This window comes from Anas platyrhynchos, chromosome 18, assembly GCF_047663525.1.
Source record: "Anas platyrhynchos isolate ZD024472 breed Pekin duck chromosome 18, IASCAAS_PekinDuck_T2T, whole genome shotgun sequence".
Lineage (NCBI taxonomy): Eukaryota > Metazoa > Chordata > Aves > Anseriformes > Anatidae > Anas > Anas platyrhynchos.
This window is the reverse complement of record NC_092604.1, coordinates 4,629,645-4,654,884: the sequence shown is the minus strand read 5'-3', so window position 1 is coordinate 4,654,884 and position 25,240 is coordinate 4,629,645. Positions and strand designations below refer to the sequence as shown.

The following is a 25,240-nucleotide window of genomic DNA, read 5'->3' as shown; positions in this document are numbered from 1 at the left end:
TGATCCCCACAGAGCTTGAACTTCTCTTTCCAGCCTACAAACAGAGCATTTATAGCACACAGTCTGAGGGACAGGCAAGTAATATTAAAAGCCAAATGTCTTTACTAATACTACTAGGTATTAGTACCTAATACGATCCCTGGCATTAAATACAGACCCTGCTGTGACTTCCAAAGCAACCCCAGTGCTAGAAATATCACTGTGCCCACTATCTTTCTAATCTGGCTAAGGTCTTCAACCTCCTGAGGCAGGGTTTTTCAAGCCGGCTTGAAGCAGGGTGATCCAACTCAGACAAGCTGATTTCTTCCCAGGAAGTTTAAGGAAGGCTTATGAACATGACCAGAGTGCTGCTAGTGCTGCACTGTGTGTTCAAGTCTGCGGACAGCAGGAGACTGCTGCAGAGAAGCCCCTTTGGGTATGTGTGCTGAGCACATTTCCTACCCTCTAAATTTCTTCCTCCCCATAGCTCCCTACACTGCTACCAGACATCCAGAACCTTATCTCCTTTCCCTGCCACCTTCCTTTCTTTTTTAATCACAAAACAGAAATCTGCTTTGCAGCTTCCAATTTAAAAGGTGAGTGTCCAGCTGGCAGAGGGACATTCACATAACATTTTGACTATGGACAGAAAGGTAGCAAAGAGTCACGGTTTTTAGTCAAGGCAATGGCAGCAATTTGAGGAAGCAGGTCAGGGGAATAACAGTGCAACATCATAGAAAACACAGGAGTAAGGCAGAAGATGCTGAATGCCTGATGATAAACAGGGAAGAGTCAGAAGAAAGTAGGATGCACCAGGCAAGAAATAGAGCACGTGCCTTCTGCAGTCTAATTCATAGAGACTTGATTTGAATTTTGCATGCTCCACGATTCAGTTCCTACTACACTCACCTTCCTGCCCTGACGATCCTTCCAGGAGATCCAGCGCTCTCCATTGCGGCTGTAGTCAATTCGGTAAGCACGGGCAAATTCTTTGCCTGTGGCACGGGCATGCCGTCCCTGAGTCCCAATTAACGTGATGAAAAAGAGCTTATGCAGGTCGATCTGGAGGAACTGTACATCTTCTGGCTGCAGCAAGCCAGCTGGGCACCAGGCTCCATCCCCCTCTTCCCTTTGTAACCTGGGGGAAAACACACACACAAAAAAAACTTCACTTCCAAGGACTCATCGCTCCCAGTAGCTTCGGAGACACCTTGAAACTGTGAGAACTGGGTGAAAGAGGCCTATTAGCAAGTGAGATGACAGCTGGCTACTAAATCAGCCCAAAGGGGAGAGGTGTTGTCTGTTGAGACTTACCAGAATGCTGTAGCCAGATTTGCACTGTTCAGATCAACTCCCTTGGATTTAGTTACGTCTCCTTAACTATAAAATCATTTCTTTCCCAGAAGCAATGCTTTAATGCTGATCAGAAACAACTACATTACTCAGTAGGAAACTGCATATTGCTTGCTTTTTAGCATCGTGCCTGGAAAGTGCATCCCTGCTTCTAAATCTTACACAGTATAGCCTCAACCTCTGCTCGACCTCCTGCTACAGCTCTAACAAGCACAAATAGGAGCCATCAAACATTTTAGAAAGAAAAGCTTTGCCCATCTACAAACTTTTCTGAGTCATCTCAAAACAGCTTTTATATTTCTTTCATTCATCAAACTTGCTAGCAGAGGACACTGCCAGTGACATGACGTGGAACTGTCTGGTTAGGAGTTGAACATCGTGGCACCAGATGCAGAGCTTCAGGTTTTATCCTTGGAGACTGCATGCCAAGAAGTATGCTCTAGCAATCAGTAGGTGGAGCCACTAAAGGAAGCACTGCCTTACCTAGGCTTCTCTAGGCTGAGCTGTGCAAGCCAGGTGATGGTGAAAAATTTAAATGTGGAAAACTTATCTGGAAACAAGACGGCTGTGGTGTCTTCCACAACAGATTTTCTGGCAAACGGAAAGCCCTTGAAAGGTCCTTGTCTTTCTGACAGCTGTCCCAGCTCTACCTGATGGGATCGCTGAGTGCTATCAGCCCTCACGCATCAAGGAAAGAAGTGCCCAGCAGGAGACACTGGAGGTCAAGGTACAGGCTAGAGCAAAGACTTTTGTCTCAGGTTGGTCAACAATGTGCTTGCTTGTGCAAGACTTTCTTCCAAGATGTGGCAAGTAAAACAAGTTCTAAGAAAGGCATGAAGGTGATTGTGAAATGACAGGGGCAGACATCTGCGTAGGACGGCTATGATCTCTAACAAACTGAAGTCAGCTACAGGATGTCTTCGTGTCTGCACTCCGTGGACGCCCAGCTGCCCTAACAAACAGATGATGGTAGGAGATGGTAAGTGCTGCCTCAGGTCTTTGCAGAGCTAGGGATAAGCCATAAATCAGAGAACTAAATGCATCTCCTGGCTTTCAGGCCATTTAAAATCTTTGCTCTACCACAGACTAACAAAAGAAAGCCGGCATTAGGAGAGTTTTATGATTTTTGAAGGCCCACATTCTTTATAAAAATAAAAGCATTGTAGTTAACCTGAAATTCCTATCTGACTTGCATAGAAACTAAAGGAATGTTTGACATCATCGTAACAAACAAGTCTAAGGAAACTTAGATTTGTAAATATTTTGAAAATCATCAGTTAGTAGTTCTGAGAGAAATGAAACAACAAAAATGAAAAGCTGACTTCATGAAAAAGACCATAGTATTTCTTGACCTTGAAAGAAAAATCTGAAGCTGCTTTTTTTTTTTTTTTTTTTTTTTAACAATTCCCCAACTCTTCAGTTTCCAGGGTTTTTTTGGTCGAAGTAGAAACAGTCCATTTCTTCAATATGATTCAGCTGAAAAGTGCTATGTGCTGCTTGAACAGCCAAATCCTGCAACTCTCCAAACACCAAGACATCACCACCTCTCTGGGTACCTTTCTGACAGGTCTACCACTTCACTCTCGTGGGGACAATTCTTAATATTGAGTCAGAATGTCATGTATTACAGCAGTGCAATACTTTAAGGGTGAAGGTAAGCAAAAGCTCAATCATATTGGATATCTAAAAACTTTTTTTTTTTTTTTTTTTTTTTAAATTTACACGTTTTGTCAGGGATTAACCTACCGTGCATACTGGGGTCCTGTGGAATCATACCACTGGCTGGAAGCAGTGATGTCTTCATCCCTTATCGTCCCTTCGTGCATTCCCAAAGGGTAACGGCATATAGCTGAAAATGGGAACAAAAGCAAGTAAAAATCAGTACCAACTCTTTTTAGATCACCAGACAAGTTTAATTAAAAGACTATCATGCCTAGGGAATAAACGTGGTAATGATAAAGTTGAGAATGCAAATAAAAAGGATGAAATACTTCATAATTGCTATAAACTAAAATTATGTGTAATGAAATACACTCAGAGCTAGTGTCATTCTGCAGAATTCTGGCAAGAAAAAACTTTACAAAGAAGCATTTTAAGAACAAGAAATCCAAACCCACGCTAGTGTTACTGGTTGCATGGGCCTATTCTACAATGAAACATTATATAGGAATAATGGTGCAATATAAAAAGGAAGCAGCTGTTAACTGTTACAAGTTTTTGCTGCTTCCTCTGGAAGAACCCAGATGATTGACTTGTAATCAATACGAAGGACTGTTATTATTCTCACCAGTCCAATAATAAGTGAGAAGTTAAAGAGCATCTATCACAGGTGACCAAACAACTCCAGCTTATGGAAGCATCCGCACCGTTGTGTCACTGTGGGTTAGAGCTTACAATTGAGTGAAGCCCCCGATCATCCACACTGCTCCACCCTGGTCTGCCCCTGCCTCTAGCCATGAGTGGAGCAAGCATTTCTCTCCAGGCATGCTTCTCACTCCAGCTTGGTGCCTTCAAGGCGTACAGACAACTGCCTCAACCCACAGGGCTCTGCAAGCTCAACGCAGCTCAATTCACCAAGGACAGTGCAGACATAGCTCACAAGTCTATGCAGGCTAAGCCCTCCCCCCTGATGTCATGTTTTAAATATGTTTTGGAATATTAGAGATGCTTCGGAAAACTCAAAGTCTTAATGTATTCATTAAGGCTCAGTATTCAAAACAGGCAAGCAAGATATTTTTGTCAGACTGACATCAACAGTAGATTAAAGAAGTTATATGGGATTAAATCATGAAACAATTAAAGGCAAAAACACAGTCACTGACAAGTCCCAGAAGAGAAGGAAACGCGCTCTCTTATGCATCATTGGTCCTTGTGCCCTGAGCTCGCAGCAGCCCCAGCTCTTCCCCTTGCCTGCAGTGACACAGGCAAGTGACAGCACGTGCTGCAGCGTCTCCAGAGCGGGATGCGTGTCAGCTGCATCCTCAGCACATCCCCACAGCCACGCTGCCTGCTGCCACGTCAGCAGCTCTGCTTGCCCTTCCCTCGGGGAGGGCACGGCCTCGGGTGTCCTCGTTTCTGTTTCTCGTGGCTGCTGCCCTCACACCAAGCCTGGCTAGGGCTGTTCACTGGGTTCGGGAGCTACAAGACAAGACAGAAGCCTGAAACCCACCTTTCCGTTACCACCATGCAAAAGAAATGTGGGCTGAATAACGACCTGCCAGATTTCATGCAGAAATGCCTGTGCACAGAGGTTACTGCGATAGGGTTGGGCTGCAGCTGTTGTCAGGCACAGCATCAATGCACGTGTGCTGTCATTAAATAATCTTGATAAATTATTAAATAATCTTGTAGAGGAGATGGATGGTGAGTTGACAATGTTTGCTGATGACCTCAGATTATTTAATATAAAAAGATTCCAACTGACAGAAGAAAGCTCCCATGGTACTGTCTGACTGCAGTAAAACAGCACAAGAACTAGGTAAAGAACAAGTTAAACATACAAGCACAACTAAAACTCCAAAACAGCTCCTTCAGGATACACAGGTTACCATGCAGAGGAAGGAGACCATTCTATGAGCAGCTGAATGCACATAAAATCAAACAGTGAATGCAAAAACCAGAACACACCATTACACAGCTGTCTGCATTCGTGGTCAGATGCTGGTCAGCTATGGAATACAGCTTCCTTTTCCCATCAAAAGGTAGAGAAGGCAATGTAGACAACACACAACGAAGGATCAACAGACTTATTACAGAATAGACTACTGAAGCATGACAAAGATCATTTACATCCTGAACAATTACTTGCTTCTCAAAATCCCAGAACTAGGAGGCATCAAGGCATCAAAAGATCAGGCAGCTGGGTTCAACACCAACATATGCATCCTTAACCTGCTAAACACTACAAATGCCAAAGGTTCACATGGCTTCAAAAATCAGCTGAACTCACAGACTCAATGTGCACTAACAGCTACTTAATGGAAAGGCACAAGTGCTCACTCAGAAAGCTCTGAAGCAGCTTGCTACAGTCGGCTGAGAAGACAGCTGGGGGAAGCACCCCGTGCACTCATCTGGAACCAGCCAGGATGGGATCCTGCTGGAATCGGGACACCAAGCTGGATGGGCCTCTGGTCTACCTTGAACACTGATCCATCTGAGGTTTTGCAGAAGGCCTGTTTACAGAAGAAATCCCTGGAAGGCAGCTGGTCTCTGGCTGTGGTCAGTGCCTACGCTCAGGCACGATGACTGTGGCTGCTGAAAACCAACCCAAGGCTCTGACCCTGCTCTGATGCTGAACAGTAAGTTCAGTAAACCAGCCTGGCCTCACCTGGCTTAATTCTGACCTGTCCCACCATAGACCAGTACAATCCAAACCACTGCAGGAAAGCTAGTAGGCTGCTGACTGGTGAGTACCTAAAGAGTTCCCAAAAGGGCAGAATTGTCACCTGAAAGCAGAAAGGGCTTTTGTGATTCTGCAGTGTGAGTCCTGTCTGGTCTCACCTTTGTTAAGGAGAGCAGACCCTACACCAATGCCACGTGGAGAGCCAGGGAGGGACTCTTGGAGACTGGGAGTTATCGCAGTCCTGAACAAAACTCACTCACTCACACATCCTGGGCTGGCAGATGGAAGCCAGGGTGGCTCTGGCATTGAGGATGTGCTCTACAGGTGGCTGCGATTCACAGCAGCAGAAGGCTCTCACCAAAATGCGCATCCCATCAGACTCCTGCTCAGACTTCTCCAACTCCTTACTACACACCCGGGGACACACTTGTCTGCCATGCAGATAGATACCCAGAGGGTAAGAAAAATGTCACAGCTCACATCTCTTATAGTGAGGTCAAACATCTGATGCTGGGCAAAAGAACCACCCAGGATCCTTCCCAAACAGGTCTGGCATCGTCCACAAAGCAGCCCCTTCAGTTTAGAAGGCATCTGCATTGCTTACAGGTCTACAGCCAGTCTGGAGGGGCTTCAGACAACTCCTGGAGCAGATCAGGGCAACACAACCCAGGGCCATCAGCTGGGGCTGTGTGTCTGGGTGGGAACAGCAGGGCACAGCCCCTGGGACAGAGGCAGCTGAACAGCTGCGGAGCTGTGAAAGCGAAGCTGCTGGAGGAAGCCACAGCCAGAACACAGAAGTACTAGCAAAGCCACATGCTCATTTCTCAGTGAAAGGAATTACTGCGAGGATGGTACCACAGCCTGGTGCTCAGAGCCCATTCGACCAGCTAGGGTCCTGCAGGGGGAGAGCTATTCCTGCACCTTCGGGTGCGCTGACTTCTGCACTCACTGCCACCAAAGGGGATCTGCACGTGATTGACCCTCTGGCTGCTGTCTTCCCTGTCCTGTTCTTCCACTAGTTTTAACCATCAGAACCAGCTGGCAACCACTGCTCAGAGCTGGGCATTAGAGGGAGGCACAGCAATGCCTGCCGAGCTTCCTCACGGACTTCACATCACTTCTGTTCAGTGGCAGTGACCTCAAGCTGCCGGGAACATCTACAGGGCAGAGCAGTCAGAGCCAGACACAGTCACAGGACTTCAAGCAGAGCCAGACCCAGCAGGGTGAACCAAGCCCCTCAGGGTAGCACTGCTGTCTCGCCACACCTTGGGACAAGCTGGAAAAGGACTACACTCATTATTTCAGACTGTCTCTGGCTGAAACCACCTCATTATGGTGATTTTCGCAATATATTGCAGACTGTTATCTTACTCATCTCTGTCAGACTTGCAGCTTGCTCCATGCAGTAGGATACAAGGCATTCCCTCCCCAGGGGCTCGCAGGCTTGTATTACTGTCGCTAGCCTAGAGCTTTGAGCCAGGTAAGGTTTTTAAACCTTTCCTTCCACATCTCTCTCCCCCCAAAACCCTGCTTGCTGGCTGGAGAGCTGTGGTTTATGGTTTGCTAACTGGTAATTTGTTTTCCACAGCAAGCAAAGTCTCTCTGAGCCAGTCTAGAGCCAGTTTTTTTTCTGCAGGCCACATGGCCAAAGTTATGAAGAGAGAACCAGAGCTCCAAAAGCATGCTTGCTGAGGGCACAGACCCTGTGGGTGGGTGGGTGCAGAAAGGAATAAATCCATGTGCCTGAGCCCTCCAGGGACTGTCAGGTGTTCCACTCCAGCACAGCCATCAGGGAAGACAACCCATCTCGGGCACCCAGGGACTACGTTAGTGAGTGTATGTGTTCGTTACAGCTATGTGCATTCACCATGAGAAGCAAAAAAAAAAAAAAGGCTGCAAATGAAGATGTGAAAGGTGGGAGAGCACGGTCCTCTCCCAGCCTGGCAGCTCCCTACCAGGGTTGACTTCGGTGCCAGAGGGCTCAGGCAGTGAGGCCAACAGCAGCATGCAGAAGATCATGGTAGCAGTCGGAGGCGCTGCACAGGGTCGGATGGGCGCGAGTCCTTCACAGGTGGCAGCTGCCGTCTACATTTCTGAAAGAAAAAGCAGAGAGAGATAAGAGTCCTCCCAAGGCAGGGCTTGCTATACTGTCATTGCCTCGTGATGGGCTGGGCAATTTTTCATGCCTTCAGAAGCATCCTGACCCTGCTTTGATCCTTCTTCTGATCAGAGGCTCACTGATGAATGAACAGCTGCCTGATCACCCACATCCCCTCTGGTGCTGTTAACATCGCCCAGCTCAGCTGCCGCATTGACAGTGTGGACACACTCAATGACTGCTCTTAAACAAGTCCAATGAAAAGTCATCTCTCCCCCGTTTATTGATTGCTTTCCTTGTTATATTCACAAGCCCAGCAGCTGTTTCTAGAGCAAACCTGCATGGCCCAGCCGGGCTCCCCAAGTGGTGCTGATCCATCCAGACATTTCCACCTGCACCAACTGCCTGCTCCAAGCACTCCAAAACTTGTCACTCAATCTCAAGATAAACGTCTACAACAGGGTGAAAATAATCTCTCCCTTCACATCTACGTGGCTGCCAAAAAAGCATGTGCGCTTACACATGCAAGTACACTTAATTTCCTGTTTGGAAATGAGGAAAACTGCAAAGGGCTTAAACTCTGGCAATTCCAGTGGAAAGCCACGATACGACCCGTGTTCCTGGAGGTGTTATCAGTGAAGCTACACAAATTCTTTGCATCCACATTCACTACAAACTGCCTCGGGAGGTTCCCATCCTGGAAGATTGCTTTACGGAAGGCAGGCTAGAGGGCCTGTCTCCTACTGAAATGGTAGAAGAAAACAGAACAAATCAATAAACAAAAAAATGCCAGAGACAGAGGGCATTTGCTTAGAAACCCTCGGAGGGGCATTAAAAAGGCAAAAGTGGATGTTAGGATTGGTCAGCAGAGAGAGAGACCATCACCATGCCAGTGCGAACGCACATCTAAGAATGACAGAGCATCAGATGCCCTTAGCTCAGAGTTGTAACAAAAGGCTGTATTTTTTCCACCCAACATAATTAAACTGTACAAGGCTCAGCCTTCAGTTGCTGTGGATACCACCACAATTGGCTTTACTCACTACAAAGATGCACTACGGGTTCTTAAAGCCGAAGGTAAAACCTTTGGCTCCAGAAATCCCCCAGCTGGACACCCAGGAGCTAAATCAGGGCTAGAATCACTGAGGCTTGCCCTGGTTTTATGCTCTTTCCTAAGGATTTGCTACCGGCCATTGTCCCTGCTGGATTCCATCAGAGAAGAAGGCTCCGAGCCCGAGAGCCGACCTAAGGGCCCTCTTGGGAAAAGCCAAAGGGGAGGAGGGGAACCAACAACAGGCAGGTGCTGCCCCGAGGCGCTGTGCCCAGCACTGTGGCTACAAATAAGTGGCAGAAGACCTTACGATTGCCAGGGCACCTCCTGCTTCAGCCATCTCTTGTGCTCCCTGTGAGCACCTTGGCCATGGCCATAACAAGGGTCTGTGATCCTGAGACCTCATGCAACCTGAGGTGGGGGCTGTGTAAAAGCAAACCAGCGGCAAGGAAAGGCAGCTCACATCTCAGCAGCGGGGTCTAGCAACCAGGGGAGAGGCTTTGGGAAGCCCTTGTGAGCTGCCTGTGCATCTGTCATGGTCTCCCCCCCCAAAAACTGAGGGGACCCCAAAACTGACAGTGCAGCTGTGGATGCCATGGAGCAGAGACTGGCCGTAGCTCACTGGAGGGGGATTTTTTGAGGACGTTTTTGCAGCAGAGTTTGAAGACAGAGCTGGATGTTTGTCGGTGCGGGCAGTTGCCTAGGGTACCCCAGCTGACCAAGCAGGGCTGCCAGTGGGAACTGGTGAGAGCTGGGTGCAAGAGGACACTGTGCTCACACAGGGCCTTAGGAAGGAGAAGATCATAGGTCTTACGGCTTTCATTTTATCCATCTTCCTGACATAGGTGGTGGCAAACCCAGCAGAGAGTACTGGGTGCCGTGACCACGGCCCTGGGGCTCCGTGGGCACAGCCTGGGCTAGAGACAATCCTGCCCTGGGGCCCTGGGCTGGAACAGCTGCAGAACAGAGCTGTGAGCTCCTGAGGGGGTCCCTGCAGGAGGACAGCGCCCTGGAGACATCTCCCCATCGGTGACTTCCCAGCTGGAGGCTGTGCAGCTGGCAGCCATATGGGGCAGCCCTCAGATGGCAGAGGACGAGCACCCCGCTGCCCCATGCCCTCAGTGCCCAGGAAGGGCCCGGCCAGCAGGAGGGCAGCAGGTACTGTGTAGACACAAGCAGCTCCCAGCAAAACCCTCTGGGAATGTGCCCTGTAGGTGAGCCAGGGTTAAGAGAAAACATGGCCAAAGAGCACCAAAAGTCATCGTACATTGCCAGGTGAGGACAAGAGACAGCTGCTGATGCAGAAAAGGAATCAGAGCAACCCTAGATGTGATTTAAGTGCTCAGATGCCGTGCCTCCTGTCTGATGCAAAAGCCCAGCAAAGTGCTCAGCAGCAGGGAGGCAGCCGCCCAGGGGGGCTGTACAGAATGGGGATGAAGCAGCACCCACCCCGTGGCTCAGCACCCACAGCCCCACTGGGACAGGTTACCACCACCACAGGGCTCCAGCAGCTGCAGGAGAGGTGCTGGGTCTTAGCATAAGGATTTGGCCTTTTAAGAGGATGACAAACTTAGCACAACTCTTGTTGGGTTATGAGAACAGCCACCATTATTCCTGCAACGTAACAGATGCAACGTGCAAAACAAGCAGCAACATTATCTCATTCGACCAGGTACTGAACAAGCACTGTCACTTAGTGCCCATCTCTGCAAAGATCACGTTAAATCACACCCATTGTATTGCCATCATGTTGACATTTAGCCACCTGAATACAGCGATCAGAATGTAAAAAATAACAGGAGGGAAGAGGGAACTGGGGGGAGCAAGGTAGGTCACACGAGTGCCCAAGCACCACGCCAGCTCCTGCCATCGAGCCAGTGGCAGCAGCAGCGGTGCCAGCCCCATCCCGGCCCCATCCTGCCCTGCTGGCTGTGCCCAGCACCCCGTGGGCCTGGGGCTTCCCCAGGAGGTGACAGGCACGGGGAGCTCAGCAGGTCACACACAACCGCTGTGGCCTGGGGGAGCTGCAAGCTGAAACTGGAAGATGCAGCGAGGCCAGCCTGGTCTCCAGGAGAGATGAGGAAAGCTTCAGAGCTGGCTCCAGAGCTCACCTGTGCAGTTCTGTGCCCACGAGTGCTGGCTTTGGATTTGGCCCTGAGACCTCTGCTTCCACTCCCGTGCCTAGGGGTGTCCACGACAAGCAAGATGAACCCTCTCAGGAGTCATCAGCAATGGCAGAGGGAACCCAAAGGGCTGGCTCGGACCAGCCTCAAACTCCCCAGGGAGCCACAGTTACGTGAGACGAATCCTCCCCTTTGTACACAGCCGTGAAGAAACACTCCCAGCAGGTCAGCCCGACGGGGGGATTCAGCAGCTGGGCCTTGCTGGCTGGTCCTGGCCCACCACCGAGGCCGTGGGGGAGTCCCGGGAGAGGAGCCGCACACAGGGAGCAAACTGCGTCACTTCTCATCTGCTCGTGCCCTGCAGCTGTCCCTGCCTCGAGCAAGGACACCGAGAACGTTTTTTGATCCTGTTCTGTACTTAGAGGAGCCTCAGCCCCACTCTGGAGCTCTTCCTGTTGGAAACTGTTTGAACAACTGCTGATGTTGAGTTTTTGCTAAGTCCTCATCCCAGCTGGTAGTAGATTTGGTTTCCCAACTGCACACTTCCATGTGCTAGGACAGACAGGAATACACCAACTTCCAGCCTCTGCACAAACTGCTTGGAAATCTTCTTCCTAATGATTTTTTCTGCCTAGACAGCTCACTTTTCTTCATAGCTCCTTCAGCTGCACTGGAGTCCCCTGCTTTGCTTTATGACCTGCCCACGTACACGGGAAGTGCCAACACTACAGCACAAGCCTGAAACCAGCACAAACAGGATTAGCAACATCCTCACAGAGGCAAGAAAGTGTTAAACTCCGTTCCCGGACTGAATGGATCAAGTTGCTAATTGCTAACAGCTGGCTGCAGGAGAATAAAATCCTGTTACAATCATTGTGAGAGTGGAAAAAAAATCTTCTTGCTGAAAAACTCCCTAAGAAACGTAAGGGAGGGCAGTTTATTCCCAACGTACCCAGCAGATACCACGTCTAAACCCCGAGCCATCCTCCCCAGAGGAGCTCGCTGTGACCCCGCACTGTCCCCAGCGCAGCGTGGGGCTTACAGCAAGGCCTCGGCGCAGCGGGCGCAGGAGGGAGCTGTTCTTTAGTGATCCACATGAAGAAGGTGGGACTTGGAGCTCCTCCAGGTACTGTTCTCCCTCCAGAGATCCATTACGGAGGTCTGGCATGTTTGCAAGCCTCTCTAGATCCCAGCTGAAGCAGGCATTTGTTTTAACTGGTTCCTTCACAGATCGTTACCTCAGAGCGGGACCTTCGGGTTCGTTGCAGGAATCCCATTAGAGATGCCCAGCACCATGCCAAGACACTCTGTGGTCACGACCAAAACCCATAGGTGTGCGTGAGAGGTGTGCTGTACAGCAAGAGCATCTATCCAAAAAATCAGAATATCCCCAGAGGAGGCTCAGGAATGGCCAGACCCATCCAAGGTACCTGGATGTTACAGCCACAAGTCCTAAAGGCGTGTAAGAGGAAACAGCGAAGCTACTAATTGGGGCAATATCTGAAGCCTGAAGGCCAACAGGTGTGATTTCCAGCTTTGTGGCTCCAGAACAACAGTGGAGCTTTTCTCTTGGCCTCAGAACTAATCTGAGGCACCCCAAACCCAGCAGTCTGCCCCCGGAGCACACACCTGAAGCCCATACAGCTCCAGTTTGACCGAGCAAAACGTGCTGAGGAAAGCACTCAGCAGAAAGCATTCTGACCACCTCTTGAAACGTTTCACTTGATTTACAATTCCAATACTTCTCCTTGCTCCTTGTATTGATTTATTTTTTGTAAGAGGACTTAAAGCTCCAGTCACCACCTCCCTGCACACCCCCACCCACCCGTAACAAAGCCCGCTTGGCTGGCGGCAGCCAGGAGTGTGTGGGGACAACTGGCCCAAGGCAAAGCGGCACCTTCGTGGTGACACAACCACCACGAGGCCGGGGAAGGCAGATCTGCTCTCAGGACCCTGGCCTGAGAAGATGGCCGCCCAGCAAGCAAGCAACGAGCTTTCCCTTCAGCAAAGTCACAGCACGGCCCTGGCAGCCGGCCCTGGCTGGGGTGAGGCAGGCAGCATGAGGAGAGGCCTGTGTGTGACAGTGTGACACTGGGGGGACCAGGCCAGGCTGAGCACAATGGGGACACTGACAGGGGAACCAGGCAAGGTCCTTGTACAAGGCACCAAGGGGAGATCTCGGATGCAGGCACCAGAGATGGTCGGGAAGGTGAAAGTCCTGCGGCAGGGTTGGGAGTGCAGCAGGGAACGCAGGGCAGGAGCAGCGACCCCACAAAGCAGTGTCCAGAGGGGGGACATGGCCGGACAGGTGATAGCAGCCAGACTTTAGGTGAAAGGGTTGGGTTAACAAGGTGCATGAGAGAAATAAGAGGCAGTAATGGAAAAAGGGAGGAGTAACAAGCCCCAGTGTGACCCTGGAGGTGGCGTTAGGAGATGTCCCCAGAAGGAACCCCAGAGCCAGGTCTGTGGCAGGGGCAGAGCAGGACGTGGAGGTCTTCATGTACCTCCAGGTGGGTGAGACAGGGCTGCCCCCAGGCTGAGGAGGCTCTGAACATCACTTTCCACGCTGTAGCCAAGGATCTGATGAGGCCATTACAGGAAAGGAAAGCGACACCTCACTCTCGCAAGATTTTAAGAGAAAAAAACGTATTCCAGTCACCCACACGTGATGGTTACTTAGCACTAGGAGAAGGCTCAGCCCGCGGACCCAAGCCCACCAGTGCCACAGCTGGAGCCAGGAGAGAGGTGTTCTGGCACACACTGGATCCCCACCAGTCCTCCCATTGCTCATGGGCTGGTTCCAGGGACAGAAGCTGCTCTGTTCCTGTGACTGCTTTGTCACAAACCAGATTTAAGGATAACAAAACAAATGTAATTTAATGCTAACACTGCACTAACACCCTGGCTGTTGGCTGTCCCCTTCCCAGCTGTGCCTGCCCCCGGGACACAAGCACACCCCGTGTCCCCAGTGAGCCCATCCACCTGCAGGTGCCCAAGATGCTGGAGCCACCTCCAGGCTCTGGTCTCTGCATGTCGGGCGGTGCTGGGAGGGGAGAAGCAGCAGGAGAGCAGAGGATGGGCACAAACACGAAGCTCTGATCGTCTCCTCCCCCTTGGCCAAGCAAAATGATCGCTTGGTCCCCATCAGAGCTTCCTTCCCACGCAGAACAGGCACGGGAGAGCACGTGGCATGCACATTTCTACTCTATGCCTTACGCTGGCATCTCTCTCCAGTTCTTTTCCTCCTCCTCCTTTCTTTTTTTGAGGTTGTTTACTTTTTCTTTTAAACAATCCTTAAAACATAGCAACTACAAGCTCGCAGTATTCCTCCCCAGACCCACCATCTCCCACTCCAAGTCTCACGTAGCAGCCCTTTATATGACACGTTAACCACACAGATGACAGATGGAGTATTAAGAGCACTCAATCTAAACCACCTTCCTCCCTCCCCATTCTCAAGGGGCTCCACCATAACCTTTTATTTAACTGCGCTCAAACTCGCACTCAGAAGGAGATCAGGTTACCGAGGCACAGAATTATTCGGGCTGGAGGAGATCCTCGGGAGAGCATCTAATCCCCCTCCCGCTCAGAGCAGGGTTAGCACTAATTTCAGAGCAGCCTGCACGGGGCTTTGGCTGGCTGGGTCTTAAAATCCTCCAAGGACAGAGGCTTCCCTGCCTCGCTGGGCAACTTCCTCCAGTGCTTGGCTGTCCCCAGAGGCAAAGCTTTCTGCTCCTTATGCCAAGCCAGACCTTCCTGTTATTTCCACCTGTGAGCACTGCCAGCCCTCCTGCCACGTGCCTCTATCAAGAAGAGGATCAGGCTCTTTATGACCTCTTCTTGGTACCCCAAAGCCTTCTCTTGCCCCAGCTAAGCCACTCTCACTCCCCCAGCCTCCCAAGTGAGGCCATTTTCAGGGTGAAGCTCGTTAATATTTTCTCCCTGATGACCACAGGAGAGGTCAGCCCTGGGACTGCCCTGGTTTGATTTTCCTCCATCTCCCCATGATTTCCTCACGGGCAAGGCAAGGACCAGCAGAGCTCATCCCACATGGAACTGGGGTACTGCAGGAGCCTGGGCTATGGCTAGCACGGATCCACTCCCTGCTACTTCTGAGAGCTACCAGGAGGCACCAAAACTCAGCCCACCCAATGCAGTACTGACTGGCAACACGGGAACTGGGACACCACCACCTTCGTGCACCTTAGGGGCAGACACAGAGCAGACACCATCCCCCCAGGAGGGGCTCTCAGCCTGGAGCCCACCAGCTGTGTCAGCCCAACAGCCCCGAGCTCACCGGGGGAGCAGTCCTGCTGCCATCCCAAAGCTGCTGCCTCCCGGGAGCAGCACTGTGGGGTCGGCAGCGGGGAGCTTGGTCGGGTCCAGGTACGTGATGTCAGCCCGGCTACTTCTGGCAACGGGGACAGGAATCTCATTAAAAACCACAATCTGAGCACTTTTGGACGGGATCTGCTTTCTATCAGAGCACGTGGATCACCGAGTGGGTTCCTTCTTTAATTTGACAACAATTTACTAACCCATCAGCTTCCCCAGACCTTGCTCTGGCCTGGAGTCAGTCCCAGCTGCCTGCTGGTCACCTGCTCCCCCTATCTTTTAAAGCATCGCTCCAACATGAATGTTTTCCCAAACTCTGGAAGCCCTGCAGTCTTCCCAGCCTTGTTCTCCAGCAGCCGGGATTCAGAAAGTTGTTTTGGCAATTTGCTTCAAGCAGGCTCCAGTCGTGCCCAAGTTTCGAAGATTGTGAAGTGTTATCTGGTGTTTAACAGCCTTCCCCGTTGCCAGTGCAACAGAAGGTATTTCAACAGCCTTACAAAGGAGAGAGAGGGAAGGCTTTGCTAATAACAACACAGAAGTAATCAGTGCGTATTTGTCTTTTTTGTTTTTCAAATCTTTGCCAGCAGTTCTACATAAACACCACTGATGAAATTTGTTGTTACACACATATCAAAGTATTTCTCACTGCCCTGAGCTACGCTTGTACTTTCTCAGTTATCTTCAGCTCTCATTAACTGCTGCCTTCCCAAACCCCCAGCTCACAGCTGTGGCTGCCTACCTGCACTCTTTACAAGAATCCAGGCAGAGCACTTTGCATTAAAAGATGAAACGATCACCGGGCCGGGCTCTTTGCAAAACCAGAAGGGAAGCAAACAAACGCACATAGCAGTGCACAATATCCAACACCAAGCTGAGAATCTGCTGGGTTTTACAGGGGTGGAAGCCAAACACATAAGGGATGGTTCAGTGAAAATGAAAACAGAAACTCTGCGTTGGAACCTCGACGAGTTTAGCTGGCAACCTACTTCCCATCAAACCGCTGCAGAAATGCTAATACCACCAAGAGCTACGTTTTATGAGCTTTGTAGAGTGTCCCTTCATTCAGGAGGAGGAAATCCCACGCACCTGTCAATGCGTCTCATCCCGAGCTCCAGGAGCACCACCAGCTCTGCCGTAACCTTACCACACAACATCTGTAGGTGTGCAAAGCCGTGCATTTACAACAAGAGGCCAAACTGGAGGAAGCTCTTCCAGTGTCAGAAAGAAGCGAGCGTTACCACCACCGACAGCACCCCGCAGAGCAGAGCAACTCCGAGGTGCAGGCAGCAGTGGTCAGGGTCTGGCCCCTGCCACCCCATGCTCCAGGGGCCGGGCTGCCGGCGGTCCCGAGGAGCAGATGCCTGGGTGCACGTGGCTGCTCTGTGCTCTTCGAGCTTTGTTTACTACGCGAAGTGCTTTTAAAGTGTCATTTACGGAGTGCCTGGCAAAGAGGGGAGCAGCGAGTGGCAGCCCTTACCCATCAGCTGAACCCCGGCCGCAAGCCCGCGGAGCCCCAGGAGGATTTTCAGGCAGGTCGAACTGTGTCCTGCTGGGTTTACTATTTACTAGCACAACCCTAAAAGATAAAGTTTAACTTCTCGTGGAATTCTAATGAGCTCAGCGTTCCAACAAAATACCTAGCATGACCAGAGACAGCTCAGGGAAGATCTCTGCTCACCACAGTGTATTGCAAGCAATCAAACCAAACGTTTTGTTTATAAACAAAGGAAAATACAAGAACACTGGAAAAGCTCTCCTAGCGTTTCACAGCCATGGAAAGGCAGAAAGGCAGAGTCTGATCTAATTTCCTCAAGATGGACCAGAAACAGGAGCTCACGGAGAAGTAACGAGATTTCACAGTTACCCCGAGAAGGCAGGTAGCTGTGGGGAAACCCGAAAACCCTGGGATTGTTTCAGGCAATGAGGAGAGAAATACGAGAGCACACGAGGAAAATAAAACATGTAGAATAATGATGTCTAGACCAAAGAAAGGATCCCATTTACCTCTTTTCCATATTGAAAATGAACTGAAATTAAAAAACAACAAATTAAAGTTGAGGAAATGAAATTCCGTGGCAGACCATGCACATTAAGCCTCCGGGACACGCTCCCACACTGCTTTGTGGCAGTAACTCCGTAAAATATTGGAAGTGGATCTCTGTAATGAGAACATCTGCAGTTACGTTAGCAGAGTAAAAGGAAAGGTGTGCTGGATGCAAGTTTTCATCCAGGCAGGCAGCAGCAGACCCGTAATTACCACGGCCAGGAAGCTCTCCTCCGGGGGCAGGTTACTCCCCGTGGCCGCAGCCGAGCTCTCGAGGAGCCGGGCGTCAGGCAGGCGCTGCCGGGGACGAGATGGGTGCAAGGAGGGGGGCTGCGATCCCACCCAGCTCAGAAAGCTTCGTGTCTGGGCACAGAGATCACACCGAGGGCCTGGGCAGCTGGTTGTGCGGCCTCTCAAAAGACAACAACACCGTCCGCTTTTTTTTTTTTTTTTTTTAAAACAGATTATCCTCCATGACCCAAAAAGAGGTGGATGAAATTTCAGCTAAAGCTATTAAACAAACACCCACGGAGCTGAGAGCAACCCTGGAATGCCCCAGTGGGAATGAGGATATTTTGGAAAGTGCTCAGCACCTGAAAAAAGGGGGTTTACCAGGGAAATAATCAGACTTACCAGGGGCGGCTGCTACTGGAAAGCCCCATGGTTAACCCTAACAAGGATTTGTAGGAGCAGCTTCCTGCATGCTTCCACTTCTGTGTTTCAGGCTAAACGTGAGCCTGAAAGGTTTTACACTGAGAAAAAAAAATGCAGTGGGTGCATCAGGAGGGGACAGGGAGGTCTTCGCCTCCTTGGGAACAGAGCACGGGGCTGGAGCTGTGGGGCTCAGGCGAGCTGCTGCCGGCCCCGGCTTTTGTGCGTCCCCCTCACCGCCCGCCCCGCAGCACTTCACGCAGGCACAACTGACAAAGCTCAAACACCACGGGCTCGCATGGAGAGCCCCAGCCCCAGAAAGTGCTTTTGTCCCGGGGAAATGGCACCGGCCAGCTCCCCGTTTCGATCAAACACAGGAGAGCCCAGATGCCGGAGGGCCCTGGGCACGCAGCGCTGCGGCAACACCCGCAGGGCCGCGAATCCCCCCGCAGCCATGGGAAGCGAAACAGGGCACGGAGAGCCACCACCTCCCTCCCAGCAGGGCCAAAAGCCTCCAGCTCCCAGCTCTGCCACCCCTACAGCCCCCAGAAGCTGGCTGTTTCGCCAGTTTGGGACAGAAAGGCGCCGGGGCGAGCTGGCTGGAGCGAGCTCAGAGCCGAGCCCCGCTGGAAGGACCCTACCTGCCTCGCTCGGGGGCTGCTGGGCGCGGGGAAGGACGGCAGCGTGGCTGCTGGGCTCCACAGACCCAGCCAGGCTGTAGTTTCGACATTCCTTGCAACTTTCCACCAGCACACATGATATGTTCAAACTTGAGCAACTCCTCCCTCCTCCCTCCCTCCTCGAGACGCAGACAGGCCCAAGAGATGGCCCTGCCTCTATCATCGCAGTTCCTATAGCAACTCCCGGCCCAGCAGATGGAAACAGAGCTGTTTGCTCGGCAAACCGGCCTCCTTGGATTCCTCCGCTTCTTCCCCGCTCCGCTGGCCCCTCCTCGCTCCAGCGCTCTCCCCAGGGGCTGCTCTGCTGGCACTTGGCCCAGGCTTTGCCTGGAGAGAGGCCAAGCTTTGAATTCATTTAGTAAAACCACAACATAAAGCAGCTCTCCTGCTCAGGAAGCAGGGCCCATGTAGTCCCAGGGGCAAGCCAGGCCCCGGCACGGCACGGCAGAGCCAGCCTGCACCTTCTTGTTTTAATGCGGCCGCTTGCGCTCGCTGGAAAAACCCCGGGCAGACGTCAGCACAGCCTGCTGCCCGCTCAAAACCCTTCGCCGGGGGGAAAGGGGGAAAGGTAAAAAGCAAAGGCACAGCTAGTCACTCATTAAGCCCAGCCGACAGGATTATTGCAGGCAAAGATCAGGGCAGGGGGCTTCTCCCTCACCTGGGCTTCTGCTGCCGGAGCCTGCCCCAAAGGAGGGAGAGCCCAGCACCCACACCGGGGTTGGGGCAGCTTTGGCACAGTTGCATCTCTCCTCCACCTCGTGCTGCTGCCCCACAGCTCCAGGGCTTTGGGGAGCTGTGAGAAGGCACCAGGAGCTGCACCCATCTCCTGATCCTGCCCCCCGGCACAGCCAGCAGGAGGCTTAAACCCCACCAGTGATGTGGGGCCACCCAGACCCCTCCTCTCCTTCCAAGGGGAGGACAACCTCGCCAGCACAGCCTGCTCTCCTGGAAGTCACAGGTCCCTGCCCACTCAAATGCTGTAAGGTGGCTGCTGTGTTTGGTGCCCTCGCGGTCTGTTTGGTGCCCACAGCACCATCGCCACTCCTGTGCTCTGCCACGAGAGGCAACAGCACCAGGGTCTGCAGCACAGCCCCAAGGACAGGGGCGCACTGAGATGGGTGACACAGCACAAGGGCACCGCTATGATTTCATGTTTTGGGGCACCAAGCGTGCTGCTGTTTCTATTTGAACATACACCTCTAAACACAGAGACTGAAAAGCAGGAGGGACAGAGGGGACTGCACTAAAGAGAGCCCAGGGCAGAGACACCAAGGAGAACTGGCATTGCTGGGACTCAAAGCAGGGACAAAATGAGGGAACTGCACAAAGGCTGACCAGGCAGGTGGCACCCTGCCACAGCATCACTGCAATACCAAGTCCTTTGGGACGAGGGCATCAGCGCAGTGACGGTGGGAGCAAGCGGGTGCGTGGGTTTGATTCGGGAGCTGCAGCAAGAAGTGGAGGAGCCGGCGCCTCCGCAGCGAGGGGCTGGCTGGGGGGGGAAGAGCAACAGCACAGGGGGCCCACAGCAAGACACGTAACCACTCAAGTGGTCAGAAACCCACTCCAGATGCAGTTGATTCTGGGGGCTGAGGGTACAAGGTGTGAAGCTGAAAAGCCACTGCTGCAGCCACTGGACAGCCCCGCAGCGTGGCAGCCCCCAGCAGGCTGGGCCCAAGCTCACCTGGGTGATGGAGGCTGCTGGGATTTGAGAGGAACATTACCTGGGGTCACCAGTACAATCCCACTGTCAGGGGGCCAGCAGCAGGGAAACAACAGCAGAGGGAGGCAAAAGAAAAGTGCTTGGCTGGCTTGTCAGCTGGGAAATGCGAGTGCTGGCCTCCCTCCAGCGAGGAAGCCACAAGGCAGGGACAGGGCCACGATGTCCTGCTCAGACCCCCAGCAGAGGGACGTGTCCTTCTGGGAGAGGGGCGGCTGGGCAGGGGTAGGAAGCAGATGCTGGTGTTGTGTGCGGTGACACTCACAGGAATTCCACAGCGGGAGGCTGAGAAGCACAGATGGCAGCAGAGCGATTCAGCCCATTCTTCCAAGATTTATACGCTACGTTAGACTTCAATGAGGAATCACAGCGAAGCATGAACAAAAGTAGCAGGTATTTGGGGAATTCAGAGAGAAGAGAAGCAGCAGCCTTGAGCCAGACTGTGCCCACACCAAATCCGAGCAGGAAAATGCAGCTGCAAGATGAAAGACGTGGTCATATGGGCAAGTCAGATGCCTCCTGGCTCCATCTTCCTCCCTGCCTCCTTGCCCCCACTCAGCCACACAATCCACCCCTGTGCTGAGAACAGAAAACTATTTACTCTTCTTCTTGTGTTTGAGTGTGCTGATCTTTTCGGATGAGGGGACAACCCCTAGGGCTCATCTGCAGCTTGGGATGGAGCACATGATGAGCAGCAGGCTGGAGATGAACAGGCACGAGGACTCGCAGGCCTGGGAAGCCCCACCCCAAGAGGGTGGTACCGATTCAGATAAAACACTTTGGATGTGCTTTTTGCCAAAATATGGGTGCCTGCCCTGTCGGCATGACTGCACGTGGCCCAAGCGGGGCACAGGCCTCTGGGGTACACCAGGACCACGAGCAGTCAGCGGCAGAGGGCACCTCGGGGCATCCAGCACAGGGAACCCAAGGGGGGCACCAGTAACAGCACAGGAGCCAAAGCCCACCCCAAAACCAGCATCGAGGGGCTGGCAAAAGCTTCCCACGCCCCCACAGCCCCGGGAAGAGCAGGGGCCCGACTTGCCCGTGGGTTTGAGGAGCTCCTTTCCCAGGGGCAGGACGGCGCCGCGGAGGCACGGAGAAATCCGCTGATCTTGCAGTTGGCCTCGCCTGCCTTCAGCGCCTCGACGCAGCAACAGGCTCCCTGCTGGATGCCCTCTGAAATGTAACTTTACCCCGCCGCGCGCGCTCCCTAATCAACCCTAGGCATAAAGCAAAGCAGAAAACAGCCCTTTTTTCTTCGCTGGAACGGACCCAAGTATGCACGATAACAGATCCCACTCAAAGCTATTACAAACTGGAGCACTGCAGCGCGTTTCGCATCTCACAGCGCAGAGGGAGCATACTTCTGCAATGGCATCATCGCTTCTCAAGTTGTGTGTTTGAGAGACTTCCTAATGACCTCATAGCAGCACATGTGACCAGTAAGTCATCTTCTCAAAGGACTAGAAATAACATCAACAGACCCTGTTTTGGTTTTGCACAGAACAGCTTTCTGCAGCATGAGCAGGTTTCCAGGCTGCGAGGAAGCGGAGCCAGCTCAGGCCAGGGCTGGCATTTTCAGCTCCCTCCGATTGTGCTTGGCTTCAGCAAAGATCAGAGCAATTAGCGGAGGAAGACCAATCAGCAGATACTTCAATTCCATACACAGATTTAGACACAAGAGCTTGTTTATCCTGATACGGGACAACTTGGCTACTTTTGTGGCGCCCATGTGGTATCCTGCAACCCAGAAATATTTCAAGAGCATTGTCAGAAGAGATAAAAGGTGGTCTCACAACACGGAAAAAAATGCCTTGAAAGTGCCGTTAATTATTTACAAGCCAGACATGTTTCAGCAGGCTTAAAACCAGCTTTCTTCCAGTGCTTAAGCATAACAGCTGCACTCAGGTGAGTCTGAGCAACAAAGCAAGAAATCTGAAATCCGTGGCTGACCAACAAGTGAGCAGTTTGCACCAAAACCAGAAAGTTTTTATCCCAGGGCCACTGCAGGATCAGGTAGTGCTGGAAATAAATGGATGAACACTGCTGAGCATTTTGGTGCTAAGTGAAGGCAACTTAAACAGTTAAAGACACACTGACGGTCTTGAATATCTGACTGTACTGAGCCCAGAGCGCCCTGGGAAGAGGAGCTGCACATTCACGCTGCAGAAACGAATGCCAGGAGAGATGCCCCAAACCTTAATGGCTGTGGCCAGAAGGCAGCCACAGTTACCAGCTGTGGGCCAGGAGCACGTGTCCGAGTGAGAATAAGGAAAAAAAACAACTGTAGTAGAGCCTGAAATCCTTTTGTGCCAGGCACAAACCAGAACCCTCCTGCAGTGGCTCTGCCTTGGGCCCCGTGTGTCCCTTGTCTCTGAGTCACCCCCGGCCCAGCTCTGGCAGGACCGCTGCCTGCCCTTCCCAAAAAGGCCACGGCAAGCACCACCACCTCCTGTCAGGTGGGACCAGGGCCTCAGCTCAGCCATCGCAGGCTGAGAAGGGATAAGGGAATTGAGCAAGGGACAGCCCCACCGAGGGGTCAGGCCTGCATGCAGCTGCGCTGCTTATTCTTTCAGCAAGGGGTGGTGCAAGCCAGCCCCTGTCCCCACCTGTCACAGCATCCCAGAACAGCCAAGGTTGGAGGGACCTCTGGAGATCATCTGGTGCAACCCCCTGCCAAGCAGGATCACCTGGAGCACACGGCACAGGATGGCACCAGGCGGGCTTCAAATACCTCCAGATATTCTTTCCATCACTAGAGCACGTCCAGCCCCAGGGAAAGGGCCGCTCAGCTCAGCCCAGCTCTGCCAGCATCAGCCTCCTGCTGCGAGGAGAGCCACCGCCTGCCTCCCACCTGGGAAGAGGAGGAGGAGCAGAACCTGGCACAGAGAAGCATGGGAGGCAACCTCCAAAAAAATACCTCCAAAAGAACCACGCCACTGCAGCACACAGCATGCCACTGAGAGCTGTGCTGGAAGCTGGCTCAGACAGGACAAGGCAGCACACGTGGTGACATGTGGACACCTGATGGGGGACAGACCCTCCCCAGGCACACGTGGAGCTTGAACACTACCATGAAAGATCCGAACAGCAGCACCCAGCAGCCTCCCATGTGCCCTGTCTTTAAGCACACGCCCCAGCTGCTGCATTTGGGGCTGCCTCAAAGACAGGGGTGAGGGCAGAGCTGGAAAGTTGTGTGTACTTACACCTGCAGGTCAGAACACGCAGAGCGAGATCAGCTTGCTGCAGTTGTAGGGACAGAGCCCCAGCGAAGACGTCATCCAGACGAAGAGTAAACTCCCGGCGTAGAGCAGCGCTCAGCACAGACACACTTGTAAACACTCTCCCTGTCCCTCTTTGCCAACTGAGCCGTCAGAGAGGGGCAGAGAAAAACACTGTCTGCAAACAGACCCCACTCCCTATCCCTGGACACCAGGACCTGCCCAAGCAGGCTCCAGCCTCTTCGCTCTCGTCTGCGGGACGAGCCAAGTGCCTTCCAGCGTCCTGCGAGAGCTGCAGAGAATCGCTGCTGCTGCAGGGAAGGGCTCAGCTCGCTCATACATGCGGTAACCTTCTGCTCCGGGCTTCTGACACCCAATCCCTGGAACCAGCGGATATATTCAGCAGGCACCAGGCCTCTTTCAAAGCTGACCTTTCTGCTTTAAGCACTAGATAGTATCCGATGTTCCCAGCATTGTCCTCACGCGTTCCTCCCCCGCACAGCATGCCAGCTCCTCCTGCCCTCCAGCTCCGCAGTGAGGTTGGAGCAGGGAAGGTGCGGGGAGCGCTGGCAGCAGAGGGGCTGCACAGCTCACGGGACCGCTGGGGACAAGCCCTGCTGTCACCTGCTGCACTGCTCCTCCGGCCCCACTGCTCTCACCCAGAAGTTTCCCGTGTTCCCTGCGCTGGGCAGGTCTCACCAGGAAGGGCGATGTTTGAGCACGTATCTCAGGTCTGGCTCCAGATCAGCCACCACCACTGGAGCTTTTCTCCCAGAGACACGGAGACGACAAGCAGAAGCCACCACAAACCGTAAGCACTGGCTCTAAGTTCCAGCCAGGAGGCACAGGGACAGACCCCTGCAAGAGTTACCGGTGTAGGGATGAGCCGGTCCCACACGAGCTGTCAGCCAAAGCCTCTTGCTGATGTCCTGCAGAGCTGCTGCTTCTGCCCCTGCAGCCAAAGCCTGACCTCTGCACTTCTGGCCCAAAGCTCTGTGCGGAGCAGCTGTCAGCAGCAGTCGCCCGCCGCATTTCTGCGATTCCTCAGCAAGGACCATCTCCTTCAGACAACCAGAGGACAGCAGACGCCAGCGCTCCCAGCCCTTTCCACAGCCCCTGGTATGCAAGACAAGGCCCTGGCAGGCTCTCGGCGAGCAGGACACCCCTTGGCCTCTCTGCTGGCAGGAGCAGAGCTTCAAACCCACTCAAGCTCACCGCCCCACTCCGTGCAGCACCGCAGTGCTCCCTTGGGAGCAGGAGCACCACACCGAGCCCAGGTGAGCACAGAGCAGAGGACAGTGAGATGATTGTAGCCACCGAGATCGATCAGCTCAGGGGGCCCACCTGCATACCATGAACACACACACAGCCCCACAACCACCCCATCACACATGGGGACAGCAGAGCCCAGGGACACGGCCACATTTCAGCCCAGCAGCACAGCCCCAGCAAGGGAAGCTTTCACCTCCCCAGCAGCTCCAGCGTTTCTGCCACCCCCCTCCCAAGCGAGGCCTGCCAGCCCCAGCCAGCGCGGGGATGTTGCAATCCCCAGCTCCGTCTGCAGAAACCAGCCCAGCCCAGATGACACAGGAGGCCGCTGGGCTGGCCTCGCTACATGCCATTCATTGACTTCCAGAAGCTTG

At 52.7% G+C, this 25,240-nt stretch overlaps 1 protein-coding gene across 9 annotated transcripts in view; it reads right to left on the bottom strand.

Moving 5' to 3' along the window:
• Positions 1–25,240, bottom strand: part of LOC101791127 (discoidin domain-containing receptor 2) — a 58,306-nt gene that overhangs the window by 24,378 nt on the left and 8,688 nt on the right. For 2 of the 9 annotated variants that reach the window (XM_027471207.3, XM_072025121.1), the window contains exons 1-4: positions 18,618–18,777; positions 7,630–7,767; positions 3,079–3,181; positions 889–1,117 (exon numbers count right to left, since the gene is read on the bottom strand). In XM_027471207.3, coding sequence (XP_027327008.1) covers positions 889–1,117; positions 3,079–3,181; positions 7,630–7,693 — 396 coding nt within the window. In that variant the 5' untranslated portion in view covers positions 7,694–7,767; positions 18,618–18,777. Of the gene's footprint in view, positions 1–888; positions 1,118–3,078; positions 3,182–7,629; positions 7,768–18,617; positions 18,778–18,810; positions 19,124–20,380; positions 21,557–23,582; positions 23,979–25,240 lie in introns of those variants that run through there. The other 7 variants (XM_027471208.3, XM_027471210.3, XM_027471209.3 and 4 more) reach the window with 6 other exon arrangements.